General features: G+C 43.4%; 2 protein-coding genes across 5 annotated transcripts in view; one reads left to right on the top strand and one right to left on the bottom strand.

Annotated features, from left to right (window-relative positions):
- Nucleotides 1-6,520: 6,520 nt before the first annotated feature.
- Nucleotides 6,521-11,928, bottom strand: mrps26 (mitochondrial ribosomal protein S26). The gene is made up of 4 exons (XM_021585451.3): nucleotides 10,756-11,928; nucleotides 8,674-8,820; nucleotides 8,097-8,220; nucleotides 6,521-7,932 (listed from the first exon to the last, which is right to left on the bottom strand). The coding sequence occupies exons 1-4, from the start codon at nucleotides 10,971-10,973 to the stop codon at nucleotides 7,801-7,803; spliced, it is 621 nt and encodes a 206-aa protein (XP_021441126.1). The 5' UTR covers nucleotides 10,974-11,928; the 3' UTR covers nucleotides 6,521-7,800.
- Nucleotides 11,929-13,137: 1,209 nt separating this feature from the next.
- Nucleotides 13,138-18,913, top strand: part of alms1 (ALMS1 centrosome and basal body associated protein) — an 82,631-nt gene continuing 76,855 nt past the window's right edge. For all 4 annotated transcript variants that reach the window (XM_090221481.1, XM_090221480.1, XM_090221479.1 and 1 more), the window contains exon 1: nucleotides 13,138-13,355. In XM_090221481.1, coding sequence (XP_090077607.1) covers nucleotides 13,305-13,355 — 51 coding nt within the window. In that variant the 5' untranslated portion in view covers nucleotides 13,138-13,304. The remainder of the gene's footprint in view (nucleotides 13,356-18,913) is intronic.

Raw genomic sequence — 18,913 nt, 5'->3', positions numbered from 1 at the left:
GTTAAGAAGGTAGAAACTAGGGCCTGTAGGACCTGCCTTGTTGATAGTGTTGTTAAGAAGGTAGAAACTAGGGCCTGTAGGACCTGCCTTGCTGATAGTGTTGTTAAGAAGGTAGAAACTAGGGCCTGTAGGACCTGCCTTGCTGATAGTGTTGTTAAGAAGGTAGAAACTAGGGCCTGTAGGACCTGCCTTGCTGATAGTGTTGTTAAGAAGGTAGAAACTAGGGCCTGTAGGACCTGCCTTGTTGATAGTGTTGTTAAGAAGGTAGAAACTAGGGCCTGTAGGACTTGCCTTGATGATAGTGTTGTTAAGAAGGTAGAAACTAGGGCCTGTAGGACCTGCCTTGCTGATAGTGTTGTTAAGAAGGTAGAAACTAGGGCCTGTAGGACCTGCCTTGTTGATAGTGTTGTTAAGAAGGTAGAAACTAGGGCCTGTGGGACCTGCCTTGTTGATAGTGTTGTTAAGAAGGTAGAAACTAGGGCCTGTAGGACCTGCCTTGTTGATAGTGTTGTTAAGAAGGTAGAAACTAAAACCTGTAGGACCTGCCTTGTTGATAGTGTTGTTAAGAAGGTAGAAACTAGGGCCTGTAGGACCTGCCTTGTTGATAGTGTTGTTAAGAAGGTAGAAACTAGGGCCTGTAGGACCTGCCTTGTTGATAGTGTTGTTAAGAAGGTAGAAACTAGGACCTGTAGGACCTGCCTTGTTGATAGTGTTGTTAAGAAGGTAGAAACTAGGGCCTGTAGGACCTGCCTTGTTGATAGTGTTGTTAAGAAGGTAGAAACTAGGGCCTGTAGGACCTGCCTTGTTGATAGTGTTGTTAAGAAGGTAGAAACTAGGGCCTGTAGGACCTGCCTTGTAAATAGTGTTGTTAAGAAGGTAGAAACTAGGGCCTGTAGGACCTGCCTTGTTGATAGTGTTGTTAAGAAGGTAGAAACTAGGGCCTGTAGGACCTGCCTTGTTATAGTGTTGTTAAGATGGTAGAAACTAGGGCCTGTAGGACCTGCCTTGTTGATAGTGTTGTTAAGAAGGTAGAAACTAGGGCCTGTAGGACCTGCCTTGTTGATAGTGTTGTTAAGATGGTAGAAACTAGGGCCTGTAGGACCTGCCTTGTTGATAGTGTTGTTAAGAAGGTAGAAACTAGGGCCTGTAGGACCTGCCTTGTTGATAGTGTTGTTAAGAAGGTAGAAACCAGGGCCTGTAGGACCTGCCTTGTTGATAGTGTTGTTAAGAAGGTAGAAACTAGGGCCTGTAGGACCTGCCTTGTTGATAGTGTTGTTAAGAAGGTAGAAACTAGGGCCTGTAGGACCTGCCTTGTTGATAGTGTTGTTAAGAAGGTAGAAACTAGGGCCTGTAGGATCTGCCTTGTTGATAGTGTTGTTAAGAAGGTAGAAACTAGGACCTGTAGGACCTGCCTTGTTGATAGTGTTGTTAAGAAGGTAGAAACTAGGGCCTGTAGGATCTGCCTTGTTGATAGTGTTGTTAAGAAGGTAGAAACTAGGGCCTGTAGGACCTGCCTTGTTGATAGTGTTGTTAAGAAGGTAGAAACTAGGGCCTGTAGGATCTGCCTTGTTGATAGTGTTGTTAAGAAGGTAGAAACTAGGGCCTGTAGGACCTGCCTTGTTGATAGTGCTGTTAAGAAGGTAGAAACTAGGGCCTGTAGGACCTGCCTTGTTGATAGTGTTGTTAAGAAGGTAGAAACTAGGGCCTGTAGGACCTGCCTTGTTGATAGTGTTGTTAAGAAGGTAGAAACTAGGGCCTGTAGGACCTGCCTTGTTGATAGTGTTGTTAAGAAGGCAAAGCAGCGCTTTATTATGGACAGACTTCTCCCCATCTTAGCTACTGTTGTATCAATATGTTTTGACCATGACAGTTCAGGGTTACAATCCAGGGTTACCCCAAGAAGTTTAGTCTCCTCAATTTGCTCAATTTCCACATTATTCATTACAAGATTTAGTCGTGGTTTAGGGTTTAGTGAGTGATTTGTCCCAAATACAACGCATTTTAATAGTTAGGACTAACTTATTCCTTGCCACCCACTCTGAAACTAACTGCATCTCTTTGTTAAGTGTTGCAGTCATTTCAGTCGCTGTGGTAGCTGACGTCTATAGTGTTGAGTCATCCACATTCATACTCTTTATCCACATTATAGCAGGGGGTGTAAAGCCATGACACATACGTTTTTCCAGCAGCAGACTGTGATCAATAATGTCAAAAGCCGCACTGAAGTCTAACAAAACAGCCCCCACAATCATTTTATCATCAATATCTCTCAGCCAATCAGTGATTTGCGTAGGTGCTGCGCTTGTTGAATGTCCCTCCCTATCAGCATGCTGAAAGTCTGTAAAATACCATTGTTTCTGGTCAAACACCATTTTTCCCAGAAGTTTACTCAGGGTTGGTAACAGGCTGATTGGTCGGCTATTTGAGCCAGTAAAAGGTGCTTAACGATTCGTAGGTATAGGAATAACTTCAGCTTCCCTCCAGGCCTGAGGGCACACGCTCTCTAGTAGCCTTAAATTGAAGATGTGGCAATTTTGTCTGCTATTATGCTCAGTCATTTTCCATCCAGCTTGTCCACACCCCGGTGGCTTTCACACATATTATCCAGATACTGACTGTCAGCACTTGGTGGTCTATAGCAGCTTCCCACAAAAAATAGGCTTTAGGTGAGGCAGATGAACCTGTAGCCGTGTTACTTCAACAGTGTAACAGTATATATCAGGGTTTTCAGTTCTGGTAGCGTTTTTACCATTTTGTTAGGTCATCCATAACAAGTTGATGTCCCTGGTTTGTCTGTGGATACTTTGTTGCTTTTCACTGTTTGTTTTGGTGTTGAAGCTGCAGAACACGCAGGTGAGTAGTTTCCTTCCAGGCGGGTCAGTTGTTTCAGGTTCTCTTTCCACAGGATGAGGTACAGTGCCTTGCAAAAGTATTCGGCCCCCTTGAACTTTGCGACCTTTTGCCACATTTCAGGCTTCAAACATAAAGATATAAAACTGTATTTTTTTGTGAAGAATCAACAACAAGTGGGACACAATCATGAAGTGGAACAACATTTATTGGATATTTCAAACTTTAACAAATCAAAAACTGAAAAATTGGGCGTGCAAAATTATTCAGCCCCTTTACTTTCAGTGCAGCAAACTCTCTCCAGAAGTTCAGTGAGGATCTCTGAATGATCCAATGTTGACCTAAATGACTAATGATGATAAATACAATCCACCTGTGTGTAATCAAGTCTCCGTATCAATGCACCTGCACTGTGATAGTCTCAGAGGTCCGTCAAAAGCGCAGAGAGCATCATGAAGAACAAGGAACACACCAGGCAGGTCCGAGATACTGTTGTGAAGAAGTTTAAAGCCGGATTTGGATACAAAAAGATTTCCCAAGCTTTAAACATCCCAAGGAGCACTGTGCAAGCGATAATATTGAAATGGAAGGAGTATCAGACCACTGCAAATCTCCCAAGACCTGGCCGTCCCTCTAAACTTTCAGCTCATACAAGGAGAAGACTGATCAGAGATGCAGCCAAGAGGCCCATGATCACTCAGGATGAACTGCAGAAATGGTGCACCTACAGCTGAGGTGGGAGACTCTGTCCATAGGACAACAATCAGTCGTATATTGCACAAATCTGGCCTTTATGGAAGTGGCAAGAAGAAAGCCATTTCTTAAAGATATCCATAAAAAGTGTTGTTTAAAGTTTGCCACAAGCCACCTGGGAGACACACCAAACATGTGGAAGAATGTGCTCTGGTCAGATGAAACCAAAATTGAACTTTTTGGCAACAATGCAAAACGTTATGTTTGGCGTAAAAGCAACACAGCTGAACACACCATACCCACTGTCAAACATGGTGGTGGCAGCATCATGGTTTGGGCCTGCTTTTCTTCAGCAGGGACAGGGAAGATGGTTAAAATTGATGGGAAGATGGATGGAGCCAAATACAGGACCATTCTGGAAGAAAACCTGATGGAGTCTGCAAAAGACCTGAGACTGGGACGGAGATTTGTCTTCCAACAAGACAATGATCCAAAACATAAAGCAAAATCTACAATGGAATGGTTAAAAAATAAACATATCCAGGTGTTAGAATGGCCAAGTCAAAGTCCAGACCTGAATCCAATCGAGAATCTGTGGAAAGAACTGAAAACTGCTGTTCACAAATGCTCTCCATCCAACCTCACTGAGCTCGAGCTGTTTTGCAAGGAGGAATGGGAAAAAATGTCAGTCTCTCGATGTGCAAAACTGATAGAAACATACCCCAAGCGACCTACAGCTGTAATCGCAGCAAAAGGTGGCGCTACAAAGTATTAACTTAAGGGGGCTGAATAATTTTGCACGTCCAATTTTTCAGTTTTTGATTTGTTAAAAAAGTTTGAAATATCCAATAAATGTCGTTCCACTTCATGACTGTGTCCCACTTGTTGTTGATTCTTCACAAAAAAATAGTTTTATATCTTTATGTTTGAAGCCTGAAATGTGGCAAAAGGTCGCAAAGTTCAAGGGGGCCGAATACTTTCGCAAGGCACTGTACCTACCATCAGAAGGCTGTCATTTAGGATGGTTCCCTACCTACCATCAGAAGGCTGTCCTTCAGGATGGTTCCCTACCTACCTACCTACCTACCATCAGAAGGCTGTCATTTAGGATGGGTTACCTACCTAACGTTCTCATTGTGACCTTGACAGATGAGAAGTCCATAGATTGAAGTTGTACAGCACTATCATAACCTGTAAATCCCCCCCCCCCCCATAACCAAACTGGTGGAAACATGGGTAATTGTGCCAGGAAACTGTTCATCACACACATAGTGTGTGCCTGTTATTATTATTATCTGACCCTGCTGGTCATTTATGACCATGTTCTGTTATAATCTCCACCCGGCACAGCCAGAAGAGGACTGGCCCACCCCTCAGAGCCTGGTTCCTCTCTAGGTTTCTTCCTAGGTTTTGGCCTTTCTAGGGAGTTTTTTCCTAGCCACCGTGCTTCTACACCTGCATTGCTTGCTGTTTGGGGTTTTAGGCAGGGTTTCTGTACAGCACAGAGATATCAGCTGATGTACGAAGGGCTATATAAATACATTTGATTTGATAGTAGGCTGTCCTTTTTTAAGGGTTGAGTTCCTGTCCGAATACATCGCAGACGCATGACAGATATTACAACGCACGTGAAAAGGTATTTAACAGATCATGGCTGTATTCACTAGGAACCAAACATAATTAAATGGAAGCGAAGGAAACAGGGAGGGACCTACCTGAATTTGTCTAATAGAAACTAGGTTTGTGAATGGTCAGGGGCCTCACGATACGATCACCATAGTGAGGGACCTTGCCAAACATATTGGTCACGATACGATCACCATAGTGAGGGACCTTGCCAAACATATTGGTCACGATACGATCACCATAGTGAGGGACCTTGCCAAACATATTGGTCACGATACGATCACCATAGTGAGGGACCTTGCCAAACATATTGGTCACGATATTATCACCATAAGGAGGGACCTTGCCAAACATATTGGTCACGATACGATCACCATAGTGAGGGACCTTGCCAAACATATTGGTCACGATACGATCACCATAGTGAGGGACCTTGCCAAACATATTGGTCACGATACGATCACCATAGTGAGGGACCTTGCCAAACATATTGGTCACGATATTATCACCATAGGGAGGGACCTTGCCAAACATATTGGTCATGATACGATCACCATAGTGAGGGACCTTGCCAAACATATTGGTCACGATACGATCACCATAGTGAGGGACCTTGCCAAACATATTGGTCACAATATTATCACCATAGGGAGGGACCTTGCCAAACATATTGGTCACGATACGATCACCATAGTGAGGGACCTTGCCAAACATATTGGTCACGATACGATCACCATAGTGAGGGACCTTGCCAAACATATTGGTCACGATACGATCACCATAGGGAGGGACCTTGCCAAACATATTGGTCACGATACGATCACCATAGTGAGGGACCTTGCCAAACATATTGGTCACGATACGATCACCATAGGGAGGGACCTTGCCAAACATATTGGTCACGATACGATCGCCATAGTGAGGGACCTATCTGAATTTGTCTAATAGAAACTAGGTTTGTGAATGGTCAGGGGCCTCACGATACGATCGCCATAGTGAGGGACCTTGCCAAACATATTGGTCACGATACGATCACCATAGTGAGGGACCTTGCCAAACATATTGGTCACGATACGATCACCATAGTGAGGGACCTCGCCAAACATATTGGTCACGATACGATCACCATAGTGAGGGACCTTGCCAAACATATTGGTCACGATACGATCACCATAGTGAGGGACCTATCTGAATTTGTCTAATAGAAACTAGGTTTGTGAATGGTCAGGGGCCTCACGATACGATCACCATAGGGAGGGACCTTGCCAAACATATTGGTCACGATACGATCACCATAGTGAGGGACCTTGCCAAACATATTGGTATGTCTGCTGCCGAGGCAAGAGAGAACATTAGAAAAACACGTTTTTTTTAATAAATTGGAAATAAAGATGGAGAAGATGGAGAGAAAGCTACAGGATGAACGGAGTTCTGAGGCAACTTACAGGCCTTTTACAGTAACGCTATACAGCGAGTGTACAAAACATTAAGAACACCTTCCTAATATTGAGTTGCCCTCAGAGCAGCCTCAATTCGTCGGGGCATGGACTCTACAAGGTGTCGAAAGCGTTCCACAGGGATGCTGGCCCCATGTTGACTCTAATCCCGGTCTCAAGTGTCTCAAGGCTTAAAAGTCCTCCTTTAACCCGTGTCCTCCCATCTACACTGATTGAAGTGGATTTAACAAGTGACATCAATAAGGGATCATAGCTTTCACCTGGATTCACCTGGTCAGTCTATGTCAATGAAAGAGTAGGTGTTCCTAATGTTTTGTACACTGTGTAATATCATCAAAAATAACATTGCGATACGTAACTATCGATTCCACCTCCCCCCCCCATTACTAACATAAACGCCACAATTTGCTAGGGCTTGGACAAATGACTACACCCCAGCTAACCACATCATGGTTGAGCAAGACATTTTCTAGATAAAGGATAAGTAGCAAGTTGTTTTTAAACGTGTCCATGCTTTTCTCCGCTGACAAAACAACAGCTGTTTCCAAGTGGGCAGATATCACAACTGTTCAGTGAAGGACTCCGGTAGAATACACATGCCTATAATCAATGAAAAGTGGCTATCGAGGAGGGGAGGAGGCCTCTTCTGTTTGCCTACTAACGAATCGACAGAGATGCTGGTTAACGTGCTCAACATCCGCTCATGTCTGAAGGAGACGACACCTGCGAGGGTAAAAAAAAATAAAAACACGCCCACGAACTCTTTGTATTTTTTCAATATTTTTTATATATATTGACTTTCTTAACGGTTTCCGGGTCACAGAGGAGAGAGGGTGGAGGAATGAGAAAAGGCCACGCTGCCCGTGTTCCAGAGCATTGTGACGGACTGACTGATCTACAAATAATAATGAGTAGTCATTTATGATGCAAGGTGATTTGTAGATCAGTCAGTCGTGACCCGCATACAATGTCAAACGAGTTCACTATCTTGCCAGTCTCCTCTGAGGCCTCTAGCCAAGGCTCCGAGGTGAAGTTTCCCTTAGGTATAGATCCGAAATCAGCTTCCATTCCCACAATCCTAACCTGAACCATAGTGGGGGAAAAGGATAAACTGAATCCAGATCAGAGTCTAGGGGCAACTTCACGCTACACTTCCAGCCATCCTCAGTCTCTCTCACTGCAGCACAGTCCTCTTCACCACGCGGCCATCTTTGTCGATGGCAAAGTTATAGTTCTTAGGGTTGTCCAGGGCTTCCTCAATACGCTGGTCCAGGTTCTCCAGGTTGATGAAGCTCTTGGCCTCCTCCTGGAACAAAGCCATGTATGTAGAGAGTTGAGACATTGACATGACACTACAACATTCTAGTTTCAGAGGGAAACAACTTCCGCCAACATGGCGCCGCATTTGTTTACAACAAGGTCAATAAACGTAACTTTGGCTTTCAAAAGGTTGATGAAAACTCTACATACCTGAATCCGCATTATCTCCTCTCCCTTCTCTTTAACAAAGCTTTCCATGGCCTGCTCTCGCAGAATGGCTGCCTCTGTCTTCTTGACCTCAGCAGCTTCCACCTCTTTCTGAACTCTCAGTTCCCTAAAGGCAGAGAACAAGAGAGAGGAGGGGGAGAGAGAGAGGAGGGAGAGGAGGGAGAGAGAGAAGAGGGAGAGAGAGGGGAGAGAGAGGAGAGGGAGGAGGGAGGGAGGGAGAGGGAGGAGGGAGGGAGGGAGAGGGAGGAGGGAGGGAGGGAGAGGGAGGAGGGAGGGAGGGAGAGAGAGAAGGGAGGGGGAGAGAGAGAGAGAAGAGGGAGAGAGAGAGAGAAGAGGGAGAGAGAGAGAAGAGGGAGAGATAGAGGAGGGAGAGAGAGAGGAGGGAAAGAGAGGAGGGAAAGAGAATGTGAATACAAGACAGACATCATTTCCCATTAAGCTTTATGGATTATTTGATGGAGGTGGACATGAAAGGGGCAGTGAAAAGTGCTCTGCACTACGTAGGGAATAGGGTGCCATTTGGGACAAATCATTTGGGAATGTCCCGTTCCTTCCTGACCTGATCTTGAGCATGCGGAGATTCTCCTCCTGGTTCCAGGTCATGAGGGAGCGGTGCTCCTCCGCCTCCTGCTTCGCCCTCTCCTCCGCCAGGGAGCCCACCTCCTCTTCATACCTCTTCCTCAGCATCTCCTCCTTGAACTCCAGCCTGACAACCACGTCACACTAATCACAACCTCATTCATGGACAACAACATTATAACCGCCTTTCTGTGTTCTCCATACTGAAAACTCCCCAAAAACCCTTCTTCTGTAAAAGTGAAAGTCACCCAGTCAAATAAGTTGAGTAAAAGTCTGAAAGTATTTGGTTTTAAATATACTTAAGTATCAAAAGTAAAAGTATAAATCATTTTGACTTCGTTATATTAAGGAAACCAGACGGAACAATTTCCTTTTATTTAAAAAAAAAATTGAATTACGGATAGCCAGGGGCACACTCAGAACAGAATTTACAAACAAAGCATTTGAGTTTAGTGAGTCCTCCATATCAGAGGCAGTAGGAAGGACCAGGGATGTTCTCTGTTTAGTGAGTCCTCCAGATCAGAGGCAGTAAAGATGACCAGGGATGTTCTCTGTTTAGTGAGTCCTCCAGATCAGAGGCAGTAGGGATGACCAGGGATGTTCTCTGTTTAGTGAGTCCTCCAGATCAGAGGCAGTAGGAAGGACCAGGGATGTTCTCTGTTTAGTGAGTCCTCCAGATCAGAGGCAGTAGGAAGGACCAGGGATGTTCTCTGTTTAGTGAGTCCTCCAGATCAGAGGCAGTAGGGATGACCAGGGATGTTCTCTGTTTAGTGAGTCCTCCAGATCAGAGGCAGTAGGGATGTTCTCTGTTTAGTGAGTCCACCAGATAAGAGGCAGTAGGGATGACCAGGGATGTTCTCTGTTTAGTGAGTCCACCAGATCAGAGGCAGTAGGGATGACCAGGGATGTTCTCTGTTTAGTGAGTCCTCCAGATCAGAGGCAGTAGGGATGACCAGGGATGTTCTCTGTTTAGTGAGTCCCCCAGATCAGAGGCAGTAGGGATGGCCAGGGATGTTCTCTGCTTAGTGAGTCCACCAGATCAGAGGCAGTAGGGATGACCAGGGATGTTCTCTGTTTTGTGAGTCCTCCAGATCAGAGGCAGTAGAGATGACCAGGGATGTTCTCTGTTTAGTGAGTCCTCCAGATCAGAGGCAGTAAAGATGACCAGGGATGTTCTCTAGATAAGTGTATTGGACCATTTTCCTGACAAACTGTAATGAGTACTTTTGGTTATCGGGGAAAATGTATGGAGGAAAAAGTACATTATTTTCTTTAGGAATGTAGTGAAGTAAAAGTTGCCATACATTTAAATAGTAAAGTACAGATACCCCAAAAAACTACTTAAGTAGTATTTTAAAGTATTTTTAAATAAGTACTTTACTGTCCCAATTATGTTGGTAACCAGTTTATAATAGCAATAATGCACCCGGGGATTGTGGTATATGGACAATATACCACAGCTAACGGCTGCATCATGCTTAACAACAGCCCTTAGCCGTGGTATATTGGCCATATACCACACCCCCTCGTGCCTTATTGCGGAGAAGTTAATCATATCAGTCGACGAGTTAAACGGACATCCATTGATGGAGAATGATCTGGTGAGTTTAATGAGGGCAAATGATATTTTCTCTTGCCACATTTAAATTCCTTTATGATGTCATATCTTGCAATAATAATCATTTTTGAGGAAACCCACATGTAGAGTCTAACGTCATTACAAGTTACTATGATATTCATTGGCTCAATAACGTTATGGAAAAAGTGTTTACTGTATAAATATGGCAACTTCTCCCTTGCTGTGATTTTTTCGTTGGTCTAGTTTACTAACCATAGCGGAGTTAGTGCCTACAAAAATACGCCATTTTTTATCTTTATGACTATGAATGGGATAACTGAAAGCAAGGTAGCTAACGTTGTCTATTATCAGTACTAAAACTGATCAGTCAGACAATTTCACTTTTATGCAGAACTAACTATCAGTAACCTTAGATTTAATCTTAAGATTTTGTCCTGAAACACACCACGTCTGAAACATAAACGTGCATTGGTCTAGTCTTACCTCAGCGCTCTCATGATCAGGTCATATTCTGTGAATCTCTCCCTGAGGACCACCATCTCCACCGGGTCGACAGGAGGTGGCGTTTTGATGCGCCCCTCTTTGGATTTGGCCTTTGGGTCGGTGCGGGTCTTCCTACCCCGGACAGCCTCCACAAGCACGGCTCCACGGGGGGCGAGAAGCCGGATTACCGGGGTACTTCTGGTAATAACTTGAAACATACTGACTGACAATCGACTGCTTACTCTAATAGTTTAAGTGCAAATATTTACCTACAACTATCAATAAAATGCGTGCATGTAGTTAACGGAAACATACAAGTTGCTTTACGAAGCAGCCATGTTGATTAAAGAAATCCCGGAAGAATTCCCAAGGTTACCAAAATAACTTCCGGGTCAATGTCTAGGTTGAAGTACAGATAGAATAATGAGACAGATATTTCACCGGATGTATAAATGTGAAGCATCTAGTTGGCGTTTCCACTCACTACCATATAAGGTGGTGAGGGGAAGTCCAGTGGCTTGAAGTGGGATAAGATGGATTTTGGCCGATATTTTTCACATTTTCTTATTGATAAAACATTTCATTTCAATACAGTTTTCTGTTTCTACAACTAGAATATGTTACGAACAGAGAAGACACATTTTTGTAGACATTACTCGTTGCAAATGTAAAACAGAAATACGTTGTTTATAATGAGTGCAAGGACACTTCACAGACTCGGAGTTCCCTAACGGAAATATGCAAATACTTGCGTGAACGCACCAATAGGCTCTCGCTATTTCAGAAACCAGGTTTCTGCTCATGTTATGGACGTGTCACTGCAACCTTAATGGTCCTCAATGATGTCACCATTGCCCTTGATTCTAAGCAATGTTGTGCTGCTATTTTTATTTACTTGGCCAAAGCTTTTGATAAGGTAGACCACGCTATTATATATATATGGTTGCTGATAATGGGCCTCTGTACGCCTATGTAGATATTCCATAAAAAATCTGCTGTTTCCAGCTACAATAGTAATTTACAACATTAACAATGTCTACACTGTATTTCTGAACAAATTTGATATTATTTTAATGGTCCCCCAAAAATTTGCATTTCGAAGTGACACCAAACTTTTTGTTCAAAAGCTGGAAACGGCAGTTTACACAGAACCACCTTTGACAAATAATTCTCAGTGTGAAAAAGGCATCCCATGGTGTTTTATCAACGAGCTCAATGTATTCCAAACACTGGTGAGTAGTAAACAAAGCCCCCATCTGGTATTTTCTAATGAGAACTGTCTGGCACTCGTTGTTTCCCTGTTTTACTACTCAAAATATATTTTACTTATTAAGTCAAAGACAAAATTAACTGCAATATACTGATCTCAAATATATTAGCATAACTATGCTACACAGAACCACGACGGACCCATAGTAAAATGAGAGGCTTTTCACCATATTAAAACGTGTCCCAGTGTAACATGCCTATCTCTGCCAACAGGGGCCTCATATCGTCGCATACCAAATTGATCTCATCAAGTTCTCACCATACCGGCTAGACCAAAACATTGCTTTTAGTTGCCTGGCTTGCATTTACTGAATACATTTTAAAACAGATGTGTTTATTGGTGTTAAATTAGAGACAGTTTACTATTTGGAGCACCAGGCTGCTGATGTCATGCAGAGGCTGCCGTTTTGTATTTATACTTTTTTCATAACGACAGCGACAAGTTTGATGTTGGACGACAATATAATGTTTATGATGTCGATAGGCGGACTGTAAACCAGCCTTATAGTTGTAAATGTAGCATTGACTTGAAAATCAGTCAAAACCACCTCAAAACAAGACATGGTATCAATAACGAGATGAAGCTGAAACGAGCCACGTCCGATTCTCTACGTGTCGGTTTGTTGTCATTGTTGCAGGCCATCCAGACTCAACTCACCGACTTCTGCCGCATTGAAAAGGGCGCATTGTTCTCGTGACTGTCAGCAAACAAACACATCTAATAGTTAACTATTGGGCCATTCTTCCGTGGTTACTACTGTTGACCAAATTAAAATCAAATAAAAGAGCTACAAATAATGTTTCTATGAAAGATTGCTATGCCTCAAATATGTTTTTCTTGTTGGTCAAAAGTTGAGACTTTCAGCTAACGTTAATGTGGAAGCAACCTTCAAAACTACAATGTCCTTTCGGGCATTATTTCACTAAATATTTGTTGTGTTTAGTATACGATTACAGATATATGTCAAACATTGTAAATAAATTAATATAATAATGATTCTTTTTAAATTAGAAATACTCATAATTCAACCCTCTACATGCTTTTGCTCTTCCACTGCGTTAGATGTCGCAGTGACACAGATTTAAACTTGTTTCTTGTTCCTTTTCAGCGAATCTCCCGCTCAAGATTTGCGGGCTTCCTTAGCAACCGCCCTTCGATACGAACTGTGAAGGATCTTAGCAACCGCTCTTCCATACGAACTGTGAAGGATCTTAGCAACCGCTCTTCGATACGAACTGTGAAGGAAGCGAAGCGTCCCTGGCTCCGAGACAACAGCAACATGGAGCCTCAGGAGTCAACTTCTCCCGCAGACGAGGCAGATGTAAACAGAGTAAGAAGTGTTCATTTTGTGGTATTAGCTACAATAAACAGGCAATCTTTGTTGTGCGCAAAGTTACAGGCGACCGAGGTATAAAAATAACAGTTTAGCCGAGACAAATGCGGAACCACCCCCTTTTGATTCACGTTAACTAGCTAACGACGTTATCTAACCGAGATGGCTAACATTAGCATTAGCTATCAGTAAAGTGGCTAGCTTAGCTACCAGTAACATGGCTAACTTAGCTACCTGTAACATGGCTAGTTTAGCTACCTGTAACACGGCTGGCTTAGCTACCAGTAACATGGCGAACTTAGTTACCAGTAACACGGCTAACTTAGTTACCAGTAACACGGCTAACTTAGTTACCAGTAACACGGTTAACTTAGTTACCAGTAACACGGTTAACTTAGTTACCAGTAACACGGTTAACTTAGTTACCAGTAACACGGTTAACTTAGTTACCAGTAGCACGGTTAACTTAGTTACCAGTAGCACGGTTAACTTAGTTACCAGTAGCACGGTTAACTTAGTTACCAGTAACACGGCTAGCTTATCTCATATGTATACGTATATACTGTACTCTATATCATCTACTGCATCTTTATGTAATACATGTATCACTAGCCACTTTAAACTATGCCACTTTGTTTACATACCCTACATTACTCATCTCATATGTATATACTGTACCCTATATCATCTACTGCATCTTTATGTAATACATGTATCACTAGCCACTTTAAACTATGCCACTTTGTTTGCATACTCATCTCATATGTATATACTGTACTCGATACCACCTACTGCATCTTGCCTATGCCGCTCTGTACCATCACTCATTCATATATCTTTATGTACATATTCTTTATCCCTTTACACTTATGTGTATAAGGTAGTAGTTTTGGAATTGTTAGCTAGATTACTCGTTGGTTATTACTGCATTGTCGGAACTAGAAGCACAAGCATTTCGCTACACTCGCATTAACATCTGCTAACCATGTGTATGTGACAAATAAAATTGGATTTGATTTAGTTACCGGTAACACGGCTAACTTAGTTACCGGTAACACGGCTAACTTAGTTACCGGTAACACGGCTAACTTAGTTACCGGTAACACGGCTAACGTAGTTACCGGTAACACGGCTAACGTAGTTACCGGTAACACGGCTAGCTTAGTTACCAGTAACACGGCTAACTTAGTTACCAGTAACACGGCTAACTTAGTTACCAGTAACACGGCTAACTTAGTTACCAGTAACACGGCTAACGTAGCTACCAGTAACACGGCTAACGTAGCTACCAGTAACACGGCTAACGTAGCTACCAGTAACACAGCTAACTTAGTTACCAGTAACATGGCTAACGTTACATTAGTACAGTCACATAGAACAAGGAGCACAGTGGTGTGGGTTTTCTACAGAAACATTAAGTAGATTAGCTACATTTATTCTTGCCTGCTTTGCCCAAATAGGTTTTCCCTAACCACTCAAACCTAATAGGTAGTTAGTAACGTTAATTAAGATACAGTAACAAGCAAACAAAACTTATTTTCACAGGTAGACTGGATCTAACAGTCAAATGCTCCATCTAAACTTGAATCGCTTCTCAATTGCGATACGCTTCTAGAAACATAAAGCCCTTTTACTTCCATATCACATCAACATAAATTCACAAATGAAAAGTATACACTTCCTGTATATACCGTGTTAACCGGCTTTATCACAGTGGCAGCCGACAGTATTTCTTTAGTGAACACGTTTCTGGTGGCCTTCTGTTACACACAAGTGTTAGGAGCACGCAAGACAGATAGCTAATTCGATCATGTGGTCCCTCTGTCTTCCGTAAACATGCGCTGTAACATGGAGATATGGCCGTGTGGGAACACTAACCCTATAAATGTGTGTATCAATGTCACCTTTTTATTTATTTAATTGTTTTACAAATTCTTGCCGATATGAAAGATGATGTAGAAATTGAGCAAGTTGAGGTGACTAAACTGCTTGGAGTAACCCTGGATTGTGACCCTGAACTGTCATGGTCAAAACATATTGATACAACAGTAGCTAAGATGGGGAGAAGTCTGTCCATAATAAAGCGCTACTCTGCCTTCTTAGCAACACTATCAACAAGGCAGGTCCTACAGGCCCTAGTTTCTACCTTCTTAACAGTACTATCAACAAGGCAGATCCTACAGGCCCTAGTTTTGTCACACCTGGACTACAGTTCAGTGGTGTGGTCAGGTGCTAGAATGAGGGACTAGAGAAGATTTGCTCAGAACTATTTGATTTTGAACAGGGCAACACGCTTGGCCCTTGGATGTTCACAAAGAGCTAACATTAATAATATGCATGTCAATCTCTCTGCCTTCATCACTACTTGCATTTGTGAGAGCTATTGACATGTTGAATTCACCGAGCTGTCTGTTTGAACTACTAGCACACAGCTCAGACACCCTGACTACCCCACAAGAGGTCTCTTCACAGTCCCCAAGTTCAGAACAGACTAAGGGAGGTGCACAGTACAACATAGAGACATGACTACATGGAACTCTATTCCACATCAGGTACCTGATACAAGCAATACAATTAGATAAAAAATAAATAAAAATAATATTCAAATACACCTTATGGAGCAGTGGGGACTGTGAAGAGACACACACAGCACAGACAGACACACACAATAACATACACACTATACACACACGTACACATGGATTTAGTGTTGTAGATATGTGGTAGTGGAGTAGTGGCCAGAGGCCACACACTCAGTGTGTTGTGAAATCTGTTGTAAATGTATTGTAATGTTTTTAAAATTGTAAAACTGCCTTAATTTTGCTGGACCCCAGGAAGAGAGTAGCTGCTGCCTTGACAGGAACTAATGGGGATCCATAATAAACCCCAGGAAGAGTAGCTGCTGCCTTGGCAGGAACTAATGGGGATCCATAATAAACCCCAGGAAGAGTAGTTGCTGCCTTGGCAGGAACTAATGGGGATCCATAATAAACCCCAGGAAGAGTAGCTGCTGCCTTGGCAGGAACTAATGGGGATCCATAATAAACCCCAGGAAGAGTCGCAGCTGCCTTGGCAGGAACTAATGGGGATCCATAATAAACCCCAGGAAGAGTAGCTGCTGCCTTGGCAGGAACTAATGGGGATCCATAATAAACCCCAGGAAGAGTAGCTGCTGCCTTGGCAGGAACTAATGGGGATCCATAATAAACCCCAGGAAGAGTAGCTGCTGCCTTGGCAGGAACTAATGGGGATCCATAATAAACTCCAGGAAGAGTAGCTGCTGCCTTGGCAGGAACTAATGGAGATCCATAATAAACCCCAGGAAGAGTATCTGCTGCCTTGGCAGGAACTAATGGGGATCCATAATAAACCCCAGGAAGAGTAGCTGCTGCCTTGGCAGGAACTAATGGGGATCCATAATAAACCCCAGGAAGAGTAGCTGCTGTCTTGGCAGGAACTAATGGGGATCCATAATAAACCCCAGGAAGAGTAGCTGCTGCCTTGACAGGAACTAATGGGGATCCATAATAAACCCCAGGAAGAGTAGCTGCTGCCTTGTCGGGAACTAATGGGGATCCATAATAAACCCCAGGAAGAGTAGCTGCTGCCTTGGCAGGAACTAATGGGGATCCATAATAAACCCCAGGAAGAGTAGCTGCTGCCTTGGCAGGAACTAATGGGGATCCATAATAAACCCCAGGAAGAGTAGCTGCTGCCTTGGCAGGAACTAATGGGGATCCATAATAAACCCCAGGAAGAGTAGCTGCTGCCTTGTCAGGAACTAATAGGGATCCATAATAAACCCCAGGAAGAGTAGCTGCTGCCTTGACAGGAACTAATGGGGATCCATAATAAACCCCAGGAAGAGTAGCTGCTGCCTTGACAGGAACTAATGGGGATCCATAATAAACCCCAGGAAGAGTAGCTGCTGCCTTGTCAGGAACTAATAGGGATCCATAATAAACCCCAGGAAGAGTAGCTGCTGCCTTGACAGGAACTAATGGGGATCCATAATAAACCCCAGGAAGAGTAGCTGCTGCCTTGGCAGGAACTAATGGGGATCCATAATAAACCCCAGGGAGAGTAGCTGCTGCCTTGTCAGGAACTAATGGGGATCCATAATAAACCCCAGGGAGAGTAGCTGCTGCCTTGTCAGGAACTAATGGGGATCCATAATAAACCCCAGGAAGAGTAGCTGCTGCCTTGACAGGAACTAATGGGGATTCATAATAAACCCCAGGAAGAGTAGCTGCTGCCTTGACAGGAACTAATGGGGATCCATAATAAACCCCAGGAAGAGTAGCTGCTGCCTTGACAGGAACTAATGGGGATCCATAATAAACCCCAGGAAGAGTAGCTGCTGCCTTGACAGGAACTAATGGGGATCCATAATAAACCCCAGGAAGAGTAGCTGCTGCCTTGACAGGAACTAATGGGGATCCATAATAAACCCCAGGAAGAGTAGCTGCTGCCTTGGCAGGAACTAACGGGGATCCATAATAAACCCCAGGAAGAGTAGCTGTTGCCTTGACAGGAACTAATGGGGATCCATAATAAACCCCAGGAAGAGTAGCTGCTGCCTTGACAGGAACTAATGGGGATCCATAATAAACCCCAGGAAGAGTAGCTGCTGCCTTGGCAGGAACTAATGGGGATCCATAATAAACCCCAGGAAGAGTAGCTGCTGCCTTGGCAGGAACTAATTGGGATCCATAATAAACCCCAGGAAGAGTAGCTGCTGCCTTGACAGGAACTAATGGGGATCCATAATAAACCCCAGGAAGAGTAGCTGCTGCCTTGACAGAAACTAATGGGGATCCATAATAAACCCCAGGAAGAGTAGCTGCTGCCTTGGCAGGAACTAATGGGGATCCATAATAAACCCCAGGAAGAGTAGCTTCTGTCTTGACAGGAACTAATGGGGATCCATAATAAACCCCAGGAAGAGTAGCTGCTGTCTTGGCAGGAACTAATGGGGATTCATAATAAACCCCAGGAAGAGTAGCTGCTGTCTTGACAGGAACTAATGGGGATCCATAATAAACCCCAGGAAGAGTAGCTGCTGCCTTGGCAGGAACTAATGGGGATCCATAATAAACCCCAGGAAGAGTAGCTGCTGTCTTGGCAGGAACTAATGGGGATCTATAATAAATACAACATACAAATAAGGACCTTCCTGTGTTTCCAAAACTGTTCCAGAAGCGATGCATGTTAATGTTCAAACCGAGTGTTGGGGCTCTTTTATAAAAAATAAAATAAAAAGTATATATATATTATCCCCTACAGAATTACTGTTGTGTATAATGTAATCGAACTGAGAGTCATGGCCAAGGGCTAGCTTACTAGCCAGTCAACATAACTTTTCAGCTAATTAGGTTGCTGGAGCTGTCACCCTCAGGTCTGTCACCGAGTAGATGGGAAGTAAATCCAGCTGCTGTCTATGATCCACAATGCTAATGCCAATGCTAATGCCAATGCTAATGCTAATGCCAATGCTAATGCTAATGCCAATGCTAATGCTAATGCTAATGCCAATGCTAATGCTAATGCTAATG

Source organism: Oncorhynchus mykiss, chromosome 25 (assembly GCF_057628025.1).
Source record: "Oncorhynchus mykiss isolate SJ-2025 chromosome 25, ASM5762802v1, whole genome shotgun sequence".
Classification (NCBI taxonomy): domain Eukaryota; kingdom Metazoa; phylum Chordata; class Actinopteri; order Salmoniformes; family Salmonidae; genus Oncorhynchus; species Oncorhynchus mykiss.
Note: the sequence above shows the minus strand (reverse complement) of the source record. Positions and strands in the feature narration are given on the sequence as shown.